This window comes from Spermophilus citellus, assembly GCF_964194105.1.
Source record: "Spermophilus citellus genome assembly, chromosome: 9".
Classification (NCBI taxonomy): domain Eukaryota; kingdom Metazoa; phylum Chordata; class Mammalia; order Rodentia; family Sciuridae; genus Spermophilus; species Spermophilus citellus.
In genome coordinates, this window is record NC_138191.1 from 109,862,778 (window position 1) to 109,887,282 (window position 24,505).

At 49.4% G+C, this 24,505-nt stretch overlaps 1 protein-coding gene across 1 annotated transcript; it reads left to right on the forward strand.

The window, feature by feature from the left end:
- Nucleotides 1-1,791: 1,791 nt before the first annotated feature.
- NT5C1A (5'-nucleotidase, cytosolic IA) lies at nucleotides 1,792-24,203 on the forward strand. Its single transcript, XM_081305982.1, has 6 exons — nucleotides 1,792-2,250; nucleotides 10,299-10,466; nucleotides 10,922-11,051; nucleotides 12,747-12,869; nucleotides 14,854-15,038; nucleotides 16,579-24,203. The coding sequence occupies exons 1-6, from the start codon at nucleotides 2,125-2,127 to the stop codon at nucleotides 16,942-16,944; spliced, it is 1,098 nt and encodes a 365-aa protein (XP_081162108.1). The 5' UTR covers nucleotides 1,792-2,124; the 3' UTR covers nucleotides 16,945-24,203.
- The last annotated feature ends 302 nt before the right edge of the window (nucleotides 24,204-24,505 follow it).

Sequence of the window (24,505 nt, forward strand, 5' to 3'; positions counted from 1 at the left end):
CAATTAGACTTTCAATTATTTAGTACTGTGTATGCCAGGCATGGTGGCTCATACCTGTAATCCCAGTGACTTGGGAGGCTGAGGCAGGAGGATTGCAGGTTCAAAACCAGCTTCGGCAATGACGAGGCACTAAGCAACTCAGTGAGACCCTGTCTCTAAATAAAAATACAAAATTGGGCTGGGGATGTGGCTCAGTGGTTGAGTGCCCCAGAGTTCAATCCCTGGCACCCCCCGCCTCAATTATTTATTACTGTGTTACAAGCTACCCCAAAGCTTAGTGCTTGAACCAACACTTTATTATTTTTCACAATTTCATGAGTTGGCTGGGTCCACCTGGTTGGTTTTTCTTCTTCATGTTGACTGGAGTCACGTAGGTGAATTCTGCTGGGGCAAGGCTGGGGCTGAAACAGCCAAGATGGCCTCACTGATGTGCTGTCACCTGGGAAATCCAGTTCTTCACTGTCTGCTGCTTCTTCTTGCTGTTCTTTGTTTGTTTGGGGTGCTAGGGTTTGAACCCAGGACCTCACACATGCTAAGCACATGGTCTACACTGAAATACATCCCCAACCTCTATACTGGCTTCTTATACTCCGTGGCCTCTTTGCAGTAGAATGGTCCACACTTCTTTTTTTTTTTTTTTTTAATATTTATTTTTTAGTTCTCGGCGGGCACAACATCTTTGTTTGTATGTGGTGCTGAGGATCGAACCCGGGCGCACACATGCCAGGCGAGCGCGCTACCGCTTGAGCCACATCCCCAGCCCTGGTCCACACTTCTTTACATGGTAGCTGGTTCCCAAGAGGGCAAAAAATGGAATCTGCATGGCCTCTTAAGACTTCCGCTTGGAAACCATACAACAGTAATTTCTACTGCATTCTGTTAGTCAAAGCAAGTCACAAGGCCACCTCAGACAATGCCACCTTTGGATCGAATAGGAGGAGTGTTATCATCAAATTAGCAAAGGGCAGGCAGGGTGGGAGAGGTCTGGGGTCATAACTAGAAATTATCTGCTAAGTCTTGGGAAGGACAAACACACATCCCCTCACTCCTATAACTTTTTTTGGTTACTATGATTTCCCTCTTTTTCCCAAACAAGGTTTGGTTGGTTCCTCCTCACATAGTGGAGGCCAGGAAGATCCCTCCTTTCTGTATTCACTCTTAGACTTCCTGGCCTGTTCCTTGGAATGGATGATATTCATAGTTCAGGGCTCTGCACCAAAGGGACAATACCGTGGAATTCCAAAACAAAAACCCGGCAGCCTAACGTTTGTTTCCTAGGCCCTACTTCTAAGCTCCCGCCTCCAGCCCCTCCATAGCATGTAAATAACCACTCCCAATTCGGCAGGTGGGACCTGGGAACGCGCGCCCTCTGCTGGCCAACAAGGAGCCAGCGAGAATCTGGGCTCAGAGTCCCAGTTTCTTCGATCTGGGTTTCCCTCTAGGCCAGAGCGCAGAAGAGGCAGCATCGCACAGTGTCCCGACCGCCTCCGCCATGGTATAGAAGGGCTGCTGGCTGGATCTCCCACTTGCCCCCCGCTGAGGAGCAGGTCCCTGTTGGTAGTTAGAGTTGTCCATCCACCTCCTCCTCAGTCCGCAGGATGCCTAGGGTCTGAAGTAAGGGGACTGCTCAGGGCCCTAGGGTTCCAGCATTCTGGCATCCGAGGGGTTCAGAGGGACGGTTAGCTTTGGAAAGGAGGGTGGAGAGTCACTTTCCATTTTCTCTTTTAGTGATCACTCTAGGTGAGAAAAGTTGTCAGATTTCCCCTCTCTCCATGCCCTTGAACATCATCCTGACAATCCCGAATCCGCAGCAGCCTACAAGCTTGCAAATCTGGAACCGCATCCCTCCATTTGCTTCAGGCGCGGGTCGGTCGGGAAAGGAGAGTTCAGCTGTACCCCGCACCTATAGCAGCAGCAGCACGCCGGCGACAGAGAGGGCGAGCCTAACCTCCCGGGTCCCCCACCCGCGGCGGGCGGGCGGGGCGGCGGCTCACGCGGACACCCTGGCCGCTGCTGCCCGCCCTCTTCTCACGCCCCGCCGCGCCTTCCCTCCCGCAGCCCAGCCCCGCGAGCTCCGCGTCTCCGCAGCCGCCTGCTCCGGCCCGGCAGGGTTAGAGCTGGAGCATGGAACCCGGGGAGTCCCGGGAGGCCCGGGAACCTGGACCCGGGGCAGAGACCGCCGCGGCCCCGCGCTGGGAGGAGGCCAAGACTTTCTATGACAACCTCGCGCCCAAGAAGAAACCTAAATCGGTAAAACTGGGGCATGGATGGGGAGATCGGGCGGGGAAAGGGTCACCCAGAGGCGGGTTTGCAAGGCCCCTGGGAAGGGACCCGTAGTGCCCCTCTGGGAGGGAACGCAGCTCCTCTGCTCCAGAATGCGCCCAGCAGTTGGCTCAGGCTCGGGTTTATTTTGGGAGCTCTGTTCTGATGGTTGTGTGTTGTTGTTGTTTCTTTCTTTCTTCTCTTCCCCCGCCCCCGGGGCTCAGTTTCCACGCCAGGATCCCCCTCCCCCCAAGTGTTATCACTGCTCAGATTGGGCTGCGACCCCAGATTACCTCCTTCCCCACTATCCGGGGTGCACTTGTTGGCAAAGCTGGTCAACCCCTCCTGAAGCAGCGTCCCAGGCTCCGGTAACTCGAAACTGGAAACCCGGCTCCTCTCTGTGTGCTCCCCTCTCCACTTATCTGGGCACCGGGCTCGGGACCCAGACCTCTGTGTTCGGGCCATCTCTTGGGGCCCTGCTCTTGGGATGCTGCCCTCCCTGCGTCCTAAAAGGAGCTTCTTGCTCCAGGCACTGGGATCTCTGTATGCTCAGGCCTTTGTGCCCCTCATTCTAGGGTCCCAACGCTGGGTTCTGCACCCCAGTAGCAAGCTCTGCTCCCCCTTTGAAATGGACATTAACATCCCAAAGTTGAGTCCAACCTTTGAGACTTCACACAGAGGAAAGAGCTCCTCTTCCCCTGTGGGATAAATCATAAAGCCCTGGTCTGCCTTTAGCCTTGCTCAGTCCATCTTCCCAGATGCTTGGGGAAGGGACTGAGGATAAAGGCTGGCCTGGATGTATTCACCAAAGACCTTTAAGCTTCCTTTCAAAGAGCCTTTTCTAGGAAGCTCACCCCAACAGTCATTCTTTGGACATCTCTAGGCCTTGGTCATCCATGGCTTTGAGATATTGATTAAACTGTGCCCCAGTCAAAGGAGTTCACGGTGCACTGTTGGAGGCTCTGGAGATGGTGGGTGCTCAAAAAAAGATCCCACATGGTGCAGTGGGAGCATAGAGGAGGGAGTGACTGCCCACCAGGAAAGGCTTTGTGGAGTTGGTATTTCAGCTGATCTTAAAACCTGAGTAGATGGAGTTTCCCAGGCAGAAAGGGAAAAGATGGAGATGTCTTTGAAATCAAGGACTGTGTTTCAGAATCAGGACTCAGTAGGAAAATGTGGGGTTATTCAGAGAAGAGTAACAGAGATGCTGTTGGGTGGAGGAACTTGGGGCTTGTGGACAGGGCCTTAGTGAGATAAGGTTTTCAAACTAGGTTCTGTGGAGACCCATGTTTCAGGGGGCCTGCAGACAATTGAATACAATTTTCTTTCTTCTTTAAACTATGTTTTAAACTATTAAAAATATGTGATAAAGCCCAACTCACTCAAATGTGTTCATTGGAGATTTCAGCACTATGGGGACCAGAGACATATTAACTTGTGCTACAGGTTTATTATTATTACATTTTTAGCAAACCTCAGAATAAAGCTTTTCCTCAGTTCTATTTAATAGAAAAGCATCTTGAGATTGTCAGCCCCATTATTTAACAAAATTAAAACCATTCCCACTTGCAACCACTTATCTGTATGAATCAGGGCTTTCTCAACCCTGCCCCAAAACAAAAACAGAAATAAATTGGCTGGATTCTAAAGCTTAAGTCTGCCCTGGCGTCCCCACCCCTGGTTTTATGTTTGTTCTCATCAAAACAACTGTGTTGTTTTTGTTGGTTGACTTTATAATAAATACATTCATAAATATATATTATATGTTTGAATTTGTAAAATAAGCTCATACCTATTATTTATGGCAATATGATTTTCATATTGAGGTTCTGCCTAAGAGTTCATCTGAATAAAAGGACAACCTACATTTAAAAACAAAACAAAACATGGAGACCATAATGGACCTATTATAGGATTTTTCAGCAGGGGATTAAATTGGTCCCCCCCCCTTTTTTTTCCTGATCCCAGTTTCATTCTAGATGATCACTCTAGGGCTGTTTGCTGGATGGATTGGAAAGGGCAGATCTGGCAAAGGCATAATAGACAGAAGGCAAAGTTAGATTGATGTTGTGGCCTGGGGGCTGGAGAGGAGATGGATGTTGGAGATTGGAGTGTTCCAAATCCTATTCTTCCCTAGGCACCAAGAACTAGGGAGCTCAGGCCCAGAGGTCAGTCATGACCCCTCCAGCCTCCCTCATGGATCTCTGGGAGGCAAGGAACCTGGAGGCTTCCCAGCTCCTATTCTTTCCTGTAGTAGCCCCTCTTCCCACAGGCTATTTTGGGGGCTTTAGGCCTCCTGGGCCCCATCAGGGCCTGGCCCGGACTTATTCTTATTCCCAGGAGACTGAGGGAAATATTTAACTGAGTGAAGGCACATAGGAGGCCCTCACCTTATGGGGTCAAAGGACTTCCTCAATCCAGAGCTCTTCTGTCCCTTTCTCCCAGCCACCCTTCTCTCTCTAAGTCCTTCCAGAAATAATAGCATTTTGGCTATGTTCCTATCTTGGGTGCACTAGGCAGAATCATGTTGATTTTTATGGAAGCTTCTCAGGCAGGCTGGAGTGGGAGTGGTAGCTGGGCTGCCCTCTATTAATCTTCCTTCCCCACCCCCTAAGTCAGAGCAATGCCTCAGCCCCAGCAGAAGGCAGGGAGCTGGCAGGACTCTGGCTTCCTAGAGCTAGAGGTTCCAGGCTGAACCACTGAATTGTTTTGACCCATTTCCCAGTGGGCTGCTTTCTGATTTTGGTGCACCTGACAACACGTGACCAGGTGTTAGAGATCTGGCCAGGCTCAGGAGAATCTCTAAGCACCTGTTCTTCCCCTCAGCTTGGAGTCTTGACTGCCATTCATCTATTCCAGCTGTAGCTGCATTTCCTACAGCAGCACATGCCCTGGAGGCCCTTTGACCCCACTTTAATTGTGTTGTGTTGAGAGTATTCTGGGGGTGGGGAGTAGAGTCCTTGCCTTGGGAATTCCATTTTGAGAGGGAAAAAGTTCCCTGCTCTGAGATTCCACACTCTGGGAGGGCGGTACCTCTCACCATTTCTCCCAATCTGGAAAGGGAGGCTAGGGAAGGTATATCCAGGGAAGTCCCTAAAGTAACAGAGGTTGAGGACTTCTGGGAGCCATTGAGGAGGGCCATATCAAGGGAACTGCTGTGTGGACAGAGGCCAGGATAGAAGTCGAAAATTGGGATCTCATCTTGGCTCTGCCTTGACTTTGCTGTGTGGTGTAGAGCAAAACTGCCCCTCACTAGCCTACTTCCCTATCTGGAAAAGAGGGTAGTTGAGACTCCTGGGGCCAAGGCAGCCAGGATGATTTTTCTTGCAATGGTCAGGAGTGGGAAGAGATGGGGTCTGGGTAGCTCGGCCAGAGGAGACTCAGGACTTGGCAGTCTGGCAGAGACTGTGGGACAGAAAGTGGGGACTGAGACCTTGGCTGGCTGCCTGGGCTGGAATGACAGGCTTGGGAACCTGCCTGAAGGGACCGGGGAGCAGCTGGCTCTCTGTCCTTCAAGGGAGCATGGGTCTGTCCCTGGGGTAGTAAGCCCAGAGGATAGAGTAGGAGAAGCCCTGTCTCAAAAGCATATAGAATTCCTAGATTCATGAAGAGTGAATGTCCCCACCTCTGACCCTACCCTTACCATCCATGGCCATCACCCTATCACCCCTTTCCTTTAGGGCTTTTGACTTTAGCTTCTTCCTTGAAGGATCACCAGTGTTGATGGGGCTAGGGGGTGCCCAGCCCAAGGAAACACAGACATACAGTGTTCAGCAACTGGGAAAGACATTTGGGTTGAGCCTAGGAGGAGGACCTGTTCCACTGGTCCTTACACTGACCCTACTTGCCACATACACCATCTTGGTTGGGGTTAAAAGCTAATGCTTTGCCAACTGAGGTCAGTCAGTCACATGACCTTGGGGAATTCTTTGGCTTTCCATTCCTGTTTATAGGTTCTAAAGCTGCACTAGCTACCAACTATATGTAGATATATAAGTTCATTAAAATTAAATGAAATTAAAAACCCAGGTCTTTGGTCTCACTAGCTACACTTCAAATTGCTCCATAGCCACATGGACAGCACAGATTATGGAACATTTGCATTATCACAGGAAATTCCACTGGACAGTGTTCTTCTAATGAATGGCATGAATCCCTGCCTTGAAGAAAATCATAAGTAAGATCTACGGTGGCAGGGATCTCCTGTATTGTTTTCAGCTATGTCCCCAGCATAGTGCCTGTCACATGGTGATCATTCAGCGTTATCAACTGATTGGAGCCCAGGTTTGACCCCAGAAAGAACCAGTGGGGTGGGGTCCCTAGCCCACAGGGCTACCAGGAACAGGCCAGAATTTGAGGTCCACTCACAAGTCTTGACTTCAATCTGAGCCCCTGTCTCCTTATCTATAAAGTAGGAATCATGATCTAGGACTTCCTAGGTCACAGAGCTGTGGAAGGACTCTCTGGGTGTCCATGAATCCCTTGGGCACCCACATTCTGATCCTTGCCAGGGACTAAAAAGAGTCCAGCTGCTGTCTGTGGTGTCAAACTCCTCTCCCCTTTCCACCAGAATTGAGTGTCTTAGACCATTTGGGCTGTTATAACAAACAGTGCCATAAACTCGGTGATTTTTACTGTAAACAACATAAATTTATTTATTTATGGAAGCTGAAGTCCAAGATCAAGATACCAGCAGACCGGTATCTGATGAGGGTCCACTTTCTGATTCAAAGTTAGAAACTTCTAGCTGTGTCCTCACATGGTGGAACAGGCAAGGCAAGCTCTCTGGTGTCTCTTGTAGGACTACTAATCCCATCATGATCTGATCACCTCCCAAGTCCTCACCTCTTACTACCATCACCTTCCCTACCACATCGTGAGCTCTGAGAACAGGAGCCATGTCTCTACCCAAGCTCAGGTGCCCGGCATAAAAACTGGTCAATGTCCGCTAGTTTTACACCAACTAACAAAATATTTTCTGGGCACCTGCTATATTTGAAGCAATCTGAACAGATGAGGGCACTGCATTGGAATTTCTGTTTCATGTTAAGTTTTTCGTTTTTGTTTCGTACTGGGGATTGAACTCAAGGTCACTCAGCCACTGAGCCACATCTCAAGCCCTTTTTTTTTTTTTTTGTATTTTATTTAGAGACAGGGTCTCACTGAGTTGCTTAATGCCTCAATTTTGCTGAGGCTGGTTTTGAACTCAAGATCCTTCTGCCTCAGCCTCCCAGCCACTGGGATTATAGGCATGTGCCCCTGTGCCTGGCTCCATGTGAAGTTTTTTATTGCACACACTTTCTTATTGAAATATGTTAAAAGTATATTGATGCTGGGCCCAGTGATGCACACCTGTAATCCCAGTGACTCTGAGGCTGAGGTAGGGGGATTGCAAGTTTGTGGCCAGCCTCAGCACCTTAGTGAGACCCTTGTCTCAAAATTTAAAAAACTTTTAAAAGGGGAGTATTGTAGGCAAGCTCTCTGGTGTGTCTTTTATAAGAATAACTAAACCCACCATGACTGGATCACTTTCCAAAGGCCTCACCTCTTACTACCAATACCTTGAAGATTGGGTGACGGCAATAAGTGGCAGAGCACCCCTGGGTTCAATCCAATGAATGTGACATAACTTTTCTATGTTCATATGTGAATATACTACCAGTGAATCTCCACATCATGTACAACCACAAGAATGGGATCCTAACTAGAACAAGTTATAGTCCATGTGTATATGTCAAAATAAACTCTACTGTCATGTATATCTAAAAAGAAAAAATAATTTTTTAAAAAATTAAAAACATATATAAAATGTATATGTGTGAAATATTTTTGAAATATGTTAGAATTCAAGAGGTATTAAAGGTTTGCTGAGCACCTCTCGGTGCCAGGCACAGAGATATAATAATGAAACCAGACATGGTGGCACACATCTGTAATCCCAGCGACTTAGGAGGCTGAGGCAGGAGTATCACAAGTTCAAGGCCAGCCTCAATAACTTAACAAGACTCTCTCTCTCTCTTTTTTTTTTTTTTTTTTTGTGCTGGGGATTGAACCCAGGGCCTTGTGCATGCAAGGCAAGCACTCTACCAACTAAGCTAAATCCCCAGTCCAGGACCCTGTCTCAAAATTAAAAAATAAAAAAACTTCTGGGGGCTTCGCTTGCTGGTAAAGTGCCCCTGGGTTTAATCCCCAGTACTACTACTGGTACCAATAATAACAATAACAGATGAGATACTCATGTTCCTGCTTCCTTCCTAGAATTCACCTAGAAAAACGTTAAATAAGCGATTATAATTTAATGTTAATTGTACTAAGAAGAAAACCCACAGGAGAGGTATCAAATGGAGACTGTGGTGAGGGTAGTCCTCCTAGAGGTGACAGTCTATTTTGGGACCTGTAGGTTGAGTAGAAGTTAGCTGGACAGAGAGTATGAGAAAGAGCATATTCGCAAAGGGAACAGCATGTGCAAAGGCTCAGAGGAAGAGGAGAAGGTGTGTCAGATGTGAGAAAGGTCACATTGAACAAGACTGGGAAAGCAGAGGCTGAGAGTGGAGAAAGAGAAAGGGGTCTATTGTGAAGGACTTCCAACTCCATACCGAAGGCTGCCAATTCCACTCTGAAAAGAGTGGTCACCACTGAAGAGGTGGGCTGTGCTCCCATCTGCACTTTAGGAAAATCCCCCGACAGCAGCATGGGTGAGAAACTGTAGAGGGTAAGAGGTGTTGATGGCCTGGTGTCTGGTAGAGAAGACAGAAAGAAGTGGCTGGACCTTGGTCATATTGACTGCTTGGGGTGATTGACTAATGGAGAATGGAGTCGGGGAAGAAGAAGGAGTGAAGCCGCGTCGGCTTCACTTTAGGGTTCTGCTTCTGTGGACAGTGGTTTGTGGGAGACCAACCTTGCACATGACTGAGTTAACTCCCCTGCTGGGCGATGTGGCATCAGGCACCCATGCTGCTAGACTGCCCTACTCTTCTAGGGTTCGAGTGACCTGTGTCTTCCTGCCCAGGCTGTGTCTTCCTACAGCCCCATGGGTGGAGCTATGCTCACCTGTTCCTTTGTAATCTTACCCCTTGCCCTGTTTAGGATAGAATGTTCCATCGAAGTGCCTTGTGTGTATGTCCCCTTCTCTTACTGTGCCCTTGGGTGTGGCCTACCCAGGTGTCAGTCAACCTGCTGACAGTGGACATCATGAAGATAGACTCAGCCCCCTGAAACCTGACCCCTTGCCTCATTTGAATAGCTTCTCCTCAATAAAAGGGGTCAGTGGGTGCTCTCGCGCTCTCTCTTCCTATGGACCTTTAAGGTCAGAGGAGCCGTCACAGTGAGCCAAAGAAAAAGGTATTTGTGTCTCTTGTGTGGTTATTTTGTGCAGCCCAGTTAGCCCAGTTTACCTGGAGTGATCCCTGAGCCATTTAGTCGCTAAAATGGAAACCTGGAAGCAGTGCTGTCTACCCTTCTGGTGGAGCTCTGGAGTGGATGGTGGTGCTGAGCCCGGAGGTGAGGGAAAAGAAGAGGGATAAAGTTGGGGGTGGAGGAAGTGGTGGGAATTCAGCCTCAGGCATGATGAGTTGAAGCTGGGGCAGTTGGATATTTGAATCTGGAGCTCAGGAGACAGATCTGGGCTGGAGATAAATTTTCTTATGTAACTGCTATGTTCCTGGCCATCAATTTCTTCCTTAGGGCATGTAGCTCTCATTTCCTAATGGAAACCACCTGGATCTCAAGCATCAGTCATACTTGGGCCACATACATCATATTCATTTTTCTGTTGTATTCAGATGTCCCAACCAAATTGTGAATTCCCTGAGGGCATGTCCCTCCTTCAGATTGCACTCTAGATGGCAAGCCGTCCTCTGCCTCTGGGTTCTCTGTAAACAGGGTCCTAACCTGTCTTCCTCTTCTTAGACTGAGTCTCTTTAGGGAAAAGCCTGGGTCTGGGTCTTTTCCACGTCTTCAGTAGCTGAGGGGCTTGCATAGGAACACCTGCCCCGGAGCAAGTCTGAGTGACAGCCCTTATTCCTGCACCTCTACAGCCCAGGCCTCAGAATGCTGTCACCATTGCTGTGTCCTCCCGAGCCTTGTTCCGCATGGATGAGGAGCAGCGGATCTACACGGAGCAGGGCGTGGAGGAGTACGTGCGCTACCAGCTGGAGCACGAGAATGAGCCCTTCAGTCCGGGGCCAGCCTTCCCCTTCGTGAAGGTGAGGGGCAGGTCCTGCAGCTGCCCACAGAGTGCCTTCGTGGGGATTAGAAAAAAACACTCCCATGATTGTCTGAGCAGGGAAAAGGAGCCCCCTCTGTACAGATGCAGCCCCACCAGGGCACAGGCTTGGCTAGGGAACAGAGCCTTTGTGGGAAGAAGAGGCCACCCCTCCTCTGGACTGATGTAGCCCTGTGCCAGGTAACCAGTTTGGTGAGTGAGTGGCCCTCACTCACCTCTTTTGTGAGGTGCTCCTGAAGAGCAAACACCCTGCACAGCGGTGGAGAACGCCATTAGGAGATTGTCCCTATGCATTGTTCTCATCCCAGGTCTGCCTCTGACCTCCCCTCCCCTCCCTTCCCCTGTTTTCTCCTCCCCTCCTCTCATTGGATCCCTGGCCACCAGCTCCAGGTATCCATCTAAGAATCTGAGCAACAGGGTGCCCTCTCCTTCCAGGCTCTGGAGGCTGTGAATAAGCGGCTTCGGGAGCTGTACCCCAACAGTGAGGATGTCTTTGACATCGTGCTCATGACCAACAACCACGCTCAAGTGGGAGTCCGCCTCATCAACAGTATCAACCACTACGGTAAGCAGGAGGCCCTACCACACCCCCTGAGATGGGCCACACCAATGCAGCATCAGTTGGTACCCACTGGACCCCTAAGTTCAATGGTATGCTGGTGAACTGGCTGTTTACAAAAACAAAAAACCCTGATTTGATGTGTTGCCAGTTTTCAGGTGTCAATATTCCTGCAGTGGCTGATTTCAAGCCACCCATGGTTGAACAAAATTCAACCAAATGTCTCACAGAATTCGTTTGACCATAGGCTCTCCCAAGCCGACACAAGTTAGCTCCACACACAGTGCACAGGCCCCACTCCCTGTGTGACAGCAGCACTTTCTGCCCCCATGCCTCTTTACCTGCAATGAGGCTAAAAGGCCACACAAAGCTGTTGGGAGAATCACGAGCAGTTGCTAGAGTAAAAGTGCTCTGTGTCTTAGTCCACACTTTTGATTAAAAATACTTATCGAGTATGGTGGCACACACCTGTCATCCCAGTGGCACAGGTGGCTGAGGCAGGAGGATCGTGAGTTCAAAGCCAGCCTCGGCAACTTTGTGAGGCCCTAAGCAACTCAGCAAGACCTGTCTCTAAATAAAATATGAAAAAGGGCTGGGGATGTGGCTCAGAGACTAAGTGCCCTTGAGTTCAATTCCACGTACCCACCCCTCAAAAATGATACTAGACCCTCCAGAGCTGGCTTCAGATGAAGAAAATAATTTATTAGGTTCCAGAGTGTCTCAGAACCTTGGGGCAGGAAGTAAAATTGGCCCACAGAGGCCAGAAGCCAAGTTCTGGAAAGCCCTTACTTATGCTTCTCTAGCAAATTATCTCTCTCTCTCTCTCTCTCTCTCTCTCTCTCTCTCTCTCTCTCTCTCTCTCTCTCTCCCTGGCGGCCCCCAAACTGGATTTCTCTGCTTTCTGAATATAAAACAAGGAAAAGCAGAGAAATCCAGTTTGGGGAGAGAGAGAGAGAGAGACAGATTTCTAAGACCTTGTTTTAAGGAAACAAGCTAATCCAGTTGGCTTTATTTAATTTACTTTAATAATTCTTTATTTGGGGTGCTAGGGATTGAATCCAGGGCTTTGTGCGTAAAAGCATGAGCTCTACCACTGAGCTATGCCCCCAGCCACCAGTTGGCATGTTTTAAATATTAATTTCAAATTTATGGGAGCAGGAGTGATACTAAAAATATTTAATCGCCTGTGTGATAGGTGCTGAGCAGTCCACACGCGCCAAGTAGATAGTGCTAGAGCTGGCCCTGAAAGACCTCTGTGGTGCTGGGCATTTCACCTTTCTGTGGACTTTGGACTGTGGACTGTGACCTGTGAGGAGGACAGGGGTTCTGGGTGAGGGGCTGAAGTAGTGATAGATCCCTTAAAACAATAGCAGCCGTTGACCAGCAAATATTTTACACCCTTGGCAGCCATGGGGACTAACTGTTTGACAGCTGGGTCAGGGGTCTATAGGTCCCGCAGTCTATAGCATCCTGATTCCTTGACAAGAGGGAATTTCTGTGAGCTGGGCAGTTTCATCTCCATGTCATTGATGAAGGGTGAAGGGGCTCAGAAGGGAAATGCTGGCCTAAAGTCACAGAGAATCACTCTGCTGCCCACCACCACACGAATCCAAGATGGCACTCCTTAAGCACAGAGAATCCATTCTAAAACCTGGAGGATTGACCTTGGCCTCACCTGGGTGCTCTCTGCCTCCTCACCAGATCTGTTCATTGAGAGGTTCTGCATGACAGGAGGGAACAGCCCCATCTGCTACCTCAAGGCCTATCACACCAACCTCTACTTGTCAGCTGATGCAGAAAAAGTTCGAGAAGCCATTGATGAGGGTAAGTCAGAATGAGGAGGGAAAATACAGGAAGTCTAGCAAAGTGGTCTAAGAGGTGGGAGGCCTGGGTCCTAAAACTATACAGGTGCTGGGAGTTGCTATGGTAACTAGAGAGGGGCCTGTGCCTAAACTCCTGTGATCTGTTTATAAAGTCTGAAAACAAGGCCCCACCTATTCTACTTTCCCACCTCCTGCTCTACTGTGTTAAAGATGGATTTATTCATCAGCATTACCCAACCTTCTGTTTCCATGGAAACCCTCCTTACAGCCCAGAAAGCTACTTCCTTCTAAGATTCCTCCAGGTCAGTGAGAGTTCTGATTCCTGTATGATCATGGGCAGTTCCTGCCCTTTTTTGAGCCAGTGGGATGGGGGATCCATATCCGGTCCAGCCAGAGTGATGGGCTCAGGAAATGGCCAGCATCTCCAGCAGCTGGGCTGGCCAGAGCTAAAGTGAAGCCAGGAAATCCAGGGGCAAGTTCCAACAAAGGGGAGTTCCCTCTATGAGCCCTTTTCAAGGGGAGACTATGGTGGCCAGGATAGACTCAGTCCTCCCCGTTGGGTGTGTATCCAACTCACTCAAGACACAGAGGAAGAAGGACTGCCCGGCTGCCTAAGAAGACTCCCCAGGCTGAACACTACAGTGGCAGGATTCATAGCCACTTTTCTCTTCCTCTTTCTTGCTTTCTCCTGCCTGTAAGCCTGGCCACTCTCCTGACGCCTCCCGCTCCTGGGCTGTTGGGAGCTCCACAAGGCTTCTTTAATCAGGACCCAGGAGCCATTTTCCTGGGCAGATGTCACACTCCCTGGTTGAGGCCTGAGTGCTGACATGTAGGCATGCTTCTGTGTGCCTGTAACCTGACCTCAGGCTAGGGAGCAGGAAAGTGGTCTGGAGGGAGGCCCTGCTCAGGGTCAAATGGTTCTGGATCACCTTGGCTTTGGCATTAGCAGAGCTGAAAAGGTGCCTAGCCTGATGCCCAGGGGCTGCCCTGCTGTTGGCATCCTCAGGCTTGTGAGGTTGCTGTGAGGCCTGTACTGTTCACTCCTCCTAAAACTCTGCTGAGCCCTGCCTCTATGATCCTGGATTCCCAAAGAGCAGGACAGAAGTGGCCTTCAGAAAGATGAAGACAAGCTGCCAGGTTTCCAGCCTCTTAGCACCTGTGCTCTGGGTCCAGGGCAGCTCTAGCCTTTAGCCTGGGTTCCCACAGAGAAGACCCAGTTATGGAGGCTGCACACAGTCAAAGGCAGCTTCTGCTACCACCCCCTAGGGCCACCTGTATTGTTTCATGTAACCCTGAATGGCCAACCTGCCCTGAGTAGGGCATACCTGGGAACCATTGTGGTTGTAGACATGGTGCCCACACCCATCCCATCCCTAATGCAGCCTGGAATCTCAGCCCCAGACAGAGCCATAAGGACCTAATTTTATCTTGGCCCAGAAAAAGGTGAGTGACTTATCACAGTGAACAGCAAGGGAGTGACCAGGGCTAGCCAGAGTAAAGGGCTCCTTTCCAGACCCTCTGTAGATCCATATCAGGGGTCTGTGAGGAGCCCTGGGCAGGAGAGCAGGTCCTTCTTCCCAGGACCAGCTCTTTGGCTGATCCCTAGCATGATTTTTCTTGGTATTAAAATTCCTTCATACTATTTGGTAAAGAACTCTTGCCCTGAGCCCTCTGAAGCCTCCTCCTGCCTCCAGGACTGTCCCAGACTTCTCCACATAGGTGAGGGCCCTTAGCACCCAGTGTTGAAGCTACAGCTCTGTCTACTCCTATGGCCAATGTCCATGAACTAACTACTGGTTTTTAGATATTTTTAACACTAGCTCTCATTAACCTTGCCCTCTGTCCTGGTGGGGGAGAGCAGGTGGGGTGAGTGTAGTCGGAGATAACCCTCTCTGGCATAGCCTGAGACAGCCTTCTCTTGCACCACCCAGGGGGCCCCTATTGCCTGCCCTGAAGACAGACAATGCTTGCCTCTCTCTGCCCAGGGATTGCAGCTGCCACCATCTTCAGCCCCAGCAGGGATGTCGTTGTGTCTCAGAGTCAACTGCGCGTGGCTTTCGATGGGGATGCTGTGCTCTTCTCAGACGAGTCAGAGCGCATTGTCAAAGCGCATGGGCTGGACAGATTCTTCGAGCATGAGAAGGCCCATGAGAACAAACCTTTGGCCCAGGTGCTCTACATCGTCCCAGAACCCCTGAGAAGAACAAGGTGGCTCCCTAGAACCTGCCCTTGGTCAGAACCAAACCTGGGTTCAGCCCAGACTCTAGCCAGGTCCCCTCACCTAACCTAAATCCCTCGTCCCTCTCGCTGGGCCCCAGCCCCCTCAGTGAGCTCCCAACCCCTTCACTCAGTCCCCATCATCCTCACTGAAGTCTCCATGGTCTCTCTGAGCCCCATCTCTGAACCTCTTCCCCTTCCTTGCAGCTCCAATCCCTTTTCTGAGGTCTCTGTCCCTTCCTGAAGTCCTCCTTCCTTTCTGGAGCCTAATCCCCTTTCTGAGGTCTCCACCCCTTCTCTGAAGTTCTCATTTTCTAAGGCCTCACATCTTATCTGAAACTCCCACTGCTCTCCAAAAGCCTTACTTCCTCCCTCTGAATCCACCATCCTGTCTCTGGATCCCTCAACTCCTCTCTGGTATCACCTCTGAGTAAGCTGTTCCTGAAGAAACTCCCGTTCCCCTTCCTGGAGGACAGGAAGAACTGGATTGGCACCCCACAGGGGCAGGCCCACTGGAGCAGGGACATCTGGCTGGGGCATGGGGTGGGGCACTGGGACAGACTATATGCTTGGGCCACTTCCTGCTATGCCTCAGTTAGTGGGATCAGGGACTTCAGTCACACTCAGATTGCTCAATGGCCCTCTGAGAATGGAACATGTCTTAATACTTGTTGAAAATTTCTTGGGGTTGGAGCTGTGGGGTTCTCCAGTCTTCCTGGGAGCTCCAGTTTGAATTTTTTCCCAAAAATCAGTTTCTCAGAGCAAGACAATTTTCCCACTAAGTGGTCAATAGAGGTCCAAGGACTACTGCTTGCTCTGAGTCATCCAGCAAGGCAGAAGTCTCTAAGCCTAGAAGCCCAACTTATTCCCAGCTACTTTAGAAATAAGCAGTCTTCATCATCTTCCAGTTCTTAATTCATATATCCTCATTAACTCATGTCTCATCACACTGTATAGAATTGAAGAGTTGGGACTTTTCATTGCTCTGGGCACTGTAGAGAAATAAATCCTTTCCCTGCCCTCAGAAAGCTTGAGTCTGACATCCTGAGCTACCTGTGTGCCCAGGGGCAGGTTCATATTCACCAGATACACATTGGCCCCTGTGTCCCAGATGTTGACATCTGGAGGGTGTCCATGCCATAGTTACTAATTTTAATATCTTCCCTTCTGGTGGGCCCAGAAGGCCATGCTTACAGAGCTGCCAGACAGACACCTGCTGATGGGGGCATGGATAGATATGCATACTAATAATTGCCCTGGTACAGTTATTCTGGCACAGCCCCAATCTCAGTAAGACAGACTTCAGACTGTGGGTACCTACAGCCCCACTGATGCATACAGGAACCCCAGCAAGTACAGCTAAACTACCCGAGAGATCTAGGGATCCTGAAAAGTTTTCTCATACCAACAAGGAGGATACTAGTGCCTCAGGGAGAGGAGGGGAGCACTTGTTGGGGAGGCTGAGCTCACAGTGTTCCCTTACTTTTTCACAGGGCCCCTTAAAGGGCTTCCTGGAGGCACTGGGTAGGCTACAGAAGAAGTTCTACTCCAAGGGCCTGCGGCTAGAATGCCCAATTCGCACCTACTTGGTGACAGCACGCAGCGCAGCCAGTTCTGGGGCCCGAGCTCTCAAGACCCTGCGCAGCTGGGGCCTGGAGACGGATGAGGCCTTGTTCCTAGCTGGAGCACCCAAGGGCCCCCTCCTGGAGAAGATTCGCCCACATATCTTCTTTGATGATCAGATGTTCCATGTGGCTGGGGCTCAGGAGATGGGCACCGTGGCTGCCCATGTGCCTTACGGCGTGGCACAGACACCCCGGCGGGCTGCACCTGCAAAGCAGGCCCCATCTGCACAATAGCTGAGCCACTTCACTTCAGGCTCCCTGTCTTAGTTCCACACCTTGTCTGGTAGCCCCTTCTAGTTCCTCGCCATTCTGTCCTTCCGCACGTCTGCCCTCATCCCTTTGGGTGAGGTACTTGTAGGAAATCACACAGACTGGGTCAACGAACTGACTGACCATGCCCCCTTTTGGGCAAACACTGTGCCGTGATCCTAGCTAGGACAGTAGGATCATGCAGAGTAGCTTGGTTTCAGGGAGAAGTTGATGGGACTGAGCAGGGGAGGGTCAGCAAAGCCAGGATGCTTCAAAAGGGCCTTGGGATAAAAACCAGCCCAGTGCAGTGCCAAGAACTGCTGTGGAGAAGGAGGACTTGGCATCTGAGCTCTGCCCTGGCATTAACTGCCTGACTTTAACTCCTTCCCCTTCATGGTCCTCAGTTCCCACATCTTTTAGGTGGTTTCTAAATTCTCCTTTAGCCAGAGAAGTTTTTTTTTTTTTTTTTTTTTTAATGAAATTGCCTTTTGAAGGAAGCATTTTGTGCCAGGGCTGCTGGGATGCAGCCTAGAGTGTACAAATCACACAAAGGGACACTTTCTCTAGGCCAATTATAAAATGATACCTCTTCCTGTGGCCAGACCCAGGCTGAAGCTGGGCTACACAGCTTTGTTAACAAGGTATAGGCTGGATTTCAGCCCCCAAGTACCCCTCAGCCCAGAGGCCTTTGTTAAAGGACACAATGTTCCATAGCAGCCCTGTATATATCTTTCCATGTTTGGAAATCAATGGACAACGTGACCCATCTGCTTCCTAGAACTCTCTAACCTGGACCATCAGAGGTCAGCTGCCAAGGTGGAAGTTTTTGCAGAAAGGAGTTGGGAGGAAATTGAACCTGCACGCAAGTTCTCCTTCAGCCAGCAGGGGGCACTGCAGGCTCTTCCTGGGGAGGAGCTTTGGTAGCTGCTGCTGCAGGGTTTTCTCTCCTTCAGACTTTAGCCAAGATTCAGTTGTTGTGCCTGTCAACCCCCTCTTATTGGCCCTTGGTCCTGTTGTGCTGTTAAGCAGCTCTGCCAAAGGGGAAAGAGGTGGAATATCTGTGGCCCCAAACACAGGAAGAGAAACCGCAGTGTCTGAAGTGAGCAGTTGTCCATGCTGACCCAGAGGGTAAGGCACAGCTTGGGTGAAGTAGGAAGTGTCAGGAGGTCTGATCTGAGACCCAAAAGTACCAAGGCAGTGATGACTTAGGAAGGAGCTGGATGTGCACCAGGCAAAATTCTCCCACTGTGGATAGTGAGCCGAAGGCAGTCAGAGCTGCTTTGGAAGTAACGAGCTCTCTGTCACTGGGATGTTGTGTAAGGGATTCTGGAATGAGGCAACCTCCACTCTTCCAGAAGTTCCTGCAGCACCTCCTTCACCACCTCCAGAGAGCCCTGATGAATCAGTCTCCTCCTTTGCTGAGCAGCCTTGGCTCTCTGGGAGAAAGGAAAGAAGCATGAATGGCTGATGCCCATGGAAGACCAAGAAGGGGTGAGCAGACATCTGTGCATGCACTGATTGCCCATCTCCCCAAGGATCCTAGCTTTGAGTGGGCACTTCGCAAAGAAAACCAAAGGCATCATTAGAGGGGGCAAGAGCCTATAGGTGTGGGGGTGAAGGGCAACCTGGGAAGCCCACCCAACCTTTGTCTTTCTGAGCACTCAGCCCAGGGTCTGAGTGAGCACATGTCCCAGACAGTGTGGCACCAGGTAGCAGTTGCAGAAAGATAGTCCAGGAAGGAGGAAAAAGAAGACCGAGGTGCTTCCAGAAATGAGTATCAGTTTGGGCCAGAAAAGAAGTGCTGGCTGTGCTTGTGCTCTGAGTGTCGGAGGCCCAGAGAGGCTGTTTGCAGGGAAGAAGGGCAAGGCTGGACTGAGTGGCTGCCTTAGGGCCACTGGCATCACGGCACCCAGATGGGCATGTAATGAAGGTGTTTTTGTATGCAGCCATTTCCATCACATAACCAGGACTCTTTAGGCCAGCAGAGGCAGCCTTGGGGCAGAAGGTCTGGTATGGAGCTTCCTTTACAATCAGTGCTCTTGGCCTGGCCATGGATGCTGTGCAACCTAAGAACAGTCACAGGGAAATGAAAAGGAAGAGAGAGGGAACTCGGCCTCAGGTCACCTCCATTTTGGCAGGAGGTGACAAAAATCCTCTGGCCTGCCTGCCACTGGGGTCACAGTCATGCTCTTGGAGGAGCCTCCAGGACTCACAGAGCCAGTGGCCATAAGAAGCCTACCAAGCTGGACACAGTCTAGGCTTATAGAATGGCATCAGGCTGCTTCACTAAGAAGGACTTATGCATGGTGAGGGCAGCAGATGTCACCAAATTGAGATAAACTTCAGAGATTCTAAAACCCATGAAGTCCATCCCGAGGGCCCAGCAATGAACACCACAGACCCTTCGGCTCTCTTAGGAAGCAGGAAAATATGATGCTAGAAGCAGAAAGATAAGGTGCAATAAAAGCTGTGGATTTCACTGGGGCACCATTAATAGCTATAGAGAGCCTTGGACAATGAAGAGACACTGAAGGTCCAAACTCTATTACTGAAACCACAAATGAGCACCTCAAGCCTAGAAAAGAGCTTTCAGAAGCTGGAATAAAAAGCTAGAAGTCCTGGGGGCAGGTTTCATCACAACCAGACAAGCCTTCTGATGATCTCAGTACTGAAGAGGGACCCAGAGGTGGGGAGCATTGTTTATTGAATCACCAGGAAATTAAAAAGCCAGATGAGCATCAAAGCCCCAGGCCTGACTTAGGACTGCAGCACCAGGGCAGAGGTACCACAGCTTCTGGAATGCTGGACCCTTTAGTTGAAACCACCACTTCCCCAAGTTCTGCAGATCACTGGACCCAGGAGTGTTTGCCAACAATGGAAGTGACCCAATGGAACTGCCACTTAGCAGGAAAGCAGAAGCCCTGTTATTAATCACCAAGACTGCTAAGATCATTACAAATAGCCCCCTCCCCTACCTGAGAGGCAAACCAAAGTAGTGGGAATGTAACAGAATATGTCAGGAACAAAAGAAAAGAAACCAGCAAGAAGTTCAAATCCAAGATGAATTCAATATTATAATGATATTCAGCTGGTGTACACCCATACAGCCAAACTGATGGTCAAAATATTGAAATACCTCCATACCGGGTGGTAAATAGCCCTGCCCTGAATCCCCTGAGTATCCCTTGGTGACCTCAATTATTCTGGGTCCTACAGTGTGAATGCTTCATCTTCCCACGGTTCAGTCTTGCAGAGGCTGTGCTAGCACCATGGCCAGTGTCCATTCTGTTTCACGGTGTCCTGGCCTTGCTGGTTTAGGGAACTAAAGTAACTTGCCCAAAGCCACCCAGATAGTGAGTGGCAGCACTGGGACTCCCAGATGTGTCTGTATATTGCTGGGACCAGGCTCCCCGCTATTTTCCATACCATTCTACACGTAGTGATAGCAAGAGAAGTCCCACTCTGAGATCTTTACCAGAGAAGCTCTCTGGACAGCCAGTGAACATGTTGATTTCCTGCATGTGGAACTGCTGGAATGCATCTGACTGGGTTGATTGTGGTTATAGATTCATAAATAGCTGAAAATCAATTTAAATCAGAGCCAAAGATTTGCAGATCCCTGGGGCACTTTCAAACGATCCCAAATTTGGTGGAACCTTGTTTGAAGACCTCTGGTTTGAGCGAATGAAGAATTTGATAAATGAGGGGCTCTTGTACCAAATATGACCCACCCCCTATTTTTGTCAAATTTCTAGATTTTTTTGTTATGTGCATGTGTTATTGAATTTTGGGTTTTTGTTTGTTTTGGTACTTGGGATTGAACCTAGGGATGCTTTACCATATCCTTTTTTATGTTTTATTTTGAGACAGGGACTCACTACGTTGCTTAGGTCCTGGCTAAATAGCCTAGCTTGACATTGACCTTGCAGTCTTCCCACCTGAGGCTCCTGAGTTACTGGAATTACAGGTGTGTGCCACCACACCTGCCTGGCAAAAACCTCTTGCTATTTTTAATGCAGCATGTGCTCTAGTTTACACATGTCTCTGACTGCTTTTGTACTCCAGCAGCAGAGTTGAATGGTTACAAAAGAGACTATGAAGCAAAAAAAATATTTTTTTCTGTCCCTTTACAGAAAAAAGTTTGCTGACCCCTGGGCTAAGACAACATACACAGCCACACCTCAGTGGGATGAACTAGGTCTCATGCCCTGAAGCACATGAGGACAGAGGTTGGCTCCACTGCCAAGGGGGATGGGCTCTGTGCCCCTCTGATCCTTGCCTGCACTGCAAATCCATTTGAGGATTTAAGATTCCAAGTTTTTATTATTCTCAAGTGACCCAAGCTGATGTGGGAGGGGCAGGGAGCAGGACCCTTGACTAGGGATGATCTGTGCTGGCTGTCCAGCATCTGCTCAGAATGGCTTTGTGTTTTCACCTCTTTATGGTCCTCATGCAGTCTTTTGGGCAGTGATGAGTGCTGGTAGAGGGATGGGGGATAAATGTAAACTTTGGATAAAGTGAAGTGCCCACTGTTGACTTGAGTGCCTCATATCAATGAGTCATCCATGTACATGCTCTGAAAACAAGGACAAATTCTTCATGAAGAGGGTTCCAAGAGGGCTTTGGCTGGCTCAGAAGTTATTTATCACATGAAAGATCAAAGTCCAGTAAAAGTTGGAATGACAGTTTTCTTGTGCTGTGAGGGTGTGAGCAACAAACTTCCCTTCACCAACAAGCTGTGGACCGGAAGTTTCCAAGATCCACCATAGAAATAGCAGTGTGGAAGTTGTCCCTCTAAGCCACGGTTATTGTCACCATTCCATCATGAGAGTTCTCTCTTCTAAGCCCAGACTTGGCCTCAGAATCCTTCTCAACCCAGCATTCCAGGCAGTCTCTACCAGTGGGTTGGAGGTGAAAGATGAAACCTAGTTTGTCCTATCAGTGTGGCTATTGCTTTCCAGGAGTCCTGGATGTCCACGCTTTGATACTGTGCTGCAACTCTGAGGACACCAGGCTCTCACCTGATTCCAGTGAAACACAGTGAGGAGGAGGATAATGGCATCCCATGGTTGGCAGCTTATCTGGAAGGGGGCCTGAGAAGCAGTGTCCTGGGTTTTGTCCTGGGTCTCTAAGCAAAGTGCAAAACTCCCTCTTGCCGGTAGGTGGCACTGCATGCCCGCACTCAGCTGCCAGCTGTAGTGATTTTGAATCTAGTTTACTTTTATCTTCTTTCATTCTACTTAATACTATGCTGGACTTTCCCTACCAAGTAGCCCTTGCCAGCCATAAAGGACTTCAGGTGCTCTGAAAATGTTTTCTAAGCATACCTGAGTGACGAGCTGATTGTTCTTGCCGATAACCACTGTGATTGTGTGGATGCACACAGTGTGTGCAACCAGATAAAAACTGTGCATGTGTGTATATTTACGTGGGTATGTGTAGTGGCTCAGGTAGCTCTTCTGATGATGCTGTGTGTGTGTGTGCATGTTTGCACTCCTCACTAGGAGTGTACAAACTGTTATCTCCATTAATTGAGGATCCTCAGTTTGTGGGGGCCAGCCCTGCTTCTTGGAACTGGTTCTGGCAGTTCCCATCATCTCATGGACATTGCATGTGTGTAGTGTGGGGGCCACTGAGGTCAGTCCCCTTAGCTTTCTTCTGCAACTTCTAGCCTCTGGCCAAAGCCTTGGCTTTTAACCTGTCTCCCACCCCTACCTACGCTCTGTAGACTTAGCAAGGAAGTGATAGAATCTGGGCTAGGACGATGCTTTTGACTCTACCTGCCTAACTCCACTTGTTTCTTCCCTCCTCCTAATAGTGCCCACAGCCAACATGTACAGTTGGGCAGATTGTGTACTGCAAAGCTCTAGAGGAGCCCATTCACACGTGACATGGGTGAGGCCCAAAGCTGCAAAACCTGCCGAGTGTGCACAGATACCCTGGCCATGTCATGGCTGTGTCTAGGATAGTTGCTTTCCTCCCTGAACCCTGGCCCAGCCCAACCTAGGCTAGCATTCCTTCCTCTGCTTGGATGTTCTAGTCTGAACTTCTAGCCAAAAGTGACTTACTCTTGACCTTGATTGGGAAGTATCTCTCTGATGAGCCAAGTCCCAGAGGAGTATGAAAGTGAAATATGGCTGGGAACTTTTAGTTACTCATCTTCGCCAAGTAAAAGGCCCCATAAGGTGAATCAAAACCGCAGATGGAGGTCACTGACCTCTGTCCTCCTGGCTTGTGGGTGGCTACTCCTTCATGGGAAGTCTGCCACTGAATTAGGGTAAAGGCTCAAGGCTGTACATGTAGCTGCCACCACATAGAAAATCACTGAGATCACCACAGACCAGTTGCACGGGCACAGGTCACAAACCCTGATGCCTACAGGGGCTGAGCAGCAAATAGAAATGAGTAAAGGGGATTAGCGGAGCCATTAGGGAGATGGAAAACACTGACCAGGGCCTGGCAGATGGCTGCCATGTGGGAATGCAGGCTGATATTGCTGGATATTCCACCCAGTTTTTCCCAAGAACCTAGAAGTCTGGACTTTGAGATGTTGGCAACTATTTCAAATTCAGAAAACACCAGGCAGGCCAAAAAAAGCATATCTTGTAGGCTAAATCTGGCCCTTGAATCTCCAGTTTACACTGCTACCTGGGCCCAGGGAATTGGGATTTTTTAGAACCAAGTAACTGAGAGTAGGAGGTCATTAAACTCAGGCTCATAGTTTGAGGACGACAAGAGTTCAGTCCCTGTGTGTTTTAAACTTAATAGTCCCATATCCTTAATCTCTGGTTTCTACTTAAAAGCATCCCAGTATCCCCAGATTAAAACAAGATTAAGAGTGAAGCCATCACACACAGTGTGGCTGTGTCTACCTGGCAGAAGCCCTTTGCTGCACACCATTTGCTGCCCTGCTTCTCCCTCGCCTGCTCCCCCTGAGTTGCTGTTTATGATAAACCTCCCAAGTGCCTCCTTTAGAGGTCAGAGCATGTGCCTCTTCATCTCCATGAGTCCCCTCACCTGGGGTTAGGCCTTGCACACCCTGCCCAGCTTTCCTCCCTCACCTGCTCTTAGCACGCCCCATGGTTCCAGCTAGGTCTGGCTTTTTGCATCATTCACCAGGTCACATGATCAAGGGCTACATGCTTGTCCCCCTGGACCCCTCTCCTTCCTCATGCTTGTCGATGCCTTCATTTACAACGAGGGCTTCTGCTTCTTAAAAGCCATTCAAATAAACAGAAAAGGTTTTGAATAAATTTATATTGTCTCATTTTTTTTCTCCCAAAACTGTATTCACAAACTGGTGTATGGCCCTTGAGAAATGTTAATGGGGGTATAGGTAGTGAGCAGGCCTGGGACCAATTTCATCCCTTGGTATGAGGGTCTCTCTGTAGATTCTACCCTCTCATGAAGACCACCCTGAGGGGAGAATCTGCAATGGATGGCAGTCCTGAGCCTCTCAGAAAGTAAGCTTTCCCTAGTAGGGCTCCTGACGTGGACTCAGTGTTCCCATCTGGAACTACAGAGGGTGGATATGGCGTAGGAGGGA

Bases quoted from the DNA above. Each gene is read 5' to 3' on its own strand.
- NT5C1A (XM_081305982.1), top strand. From the start codon at position 2,125: ATGGAACCCGGGGAGTCCCGGGAGGCCCGGGAACCTGGACCCGGGGCA. The intron at 2,251-10,298 runs GTAAAACTGGGG...GCACCTCTACAG, and splicing joins CCAAGAAGAAACCTAAATCG to CCCAGGCCTCAGAATGCTGT. The intron at 12,870-14,853 runs GTAAGTCAGAAT...CTCTCTGCCCAG, and splicing joins TCGAGAAGCCATTGATGAGG to GGATTGCAGCTGCCACCATC.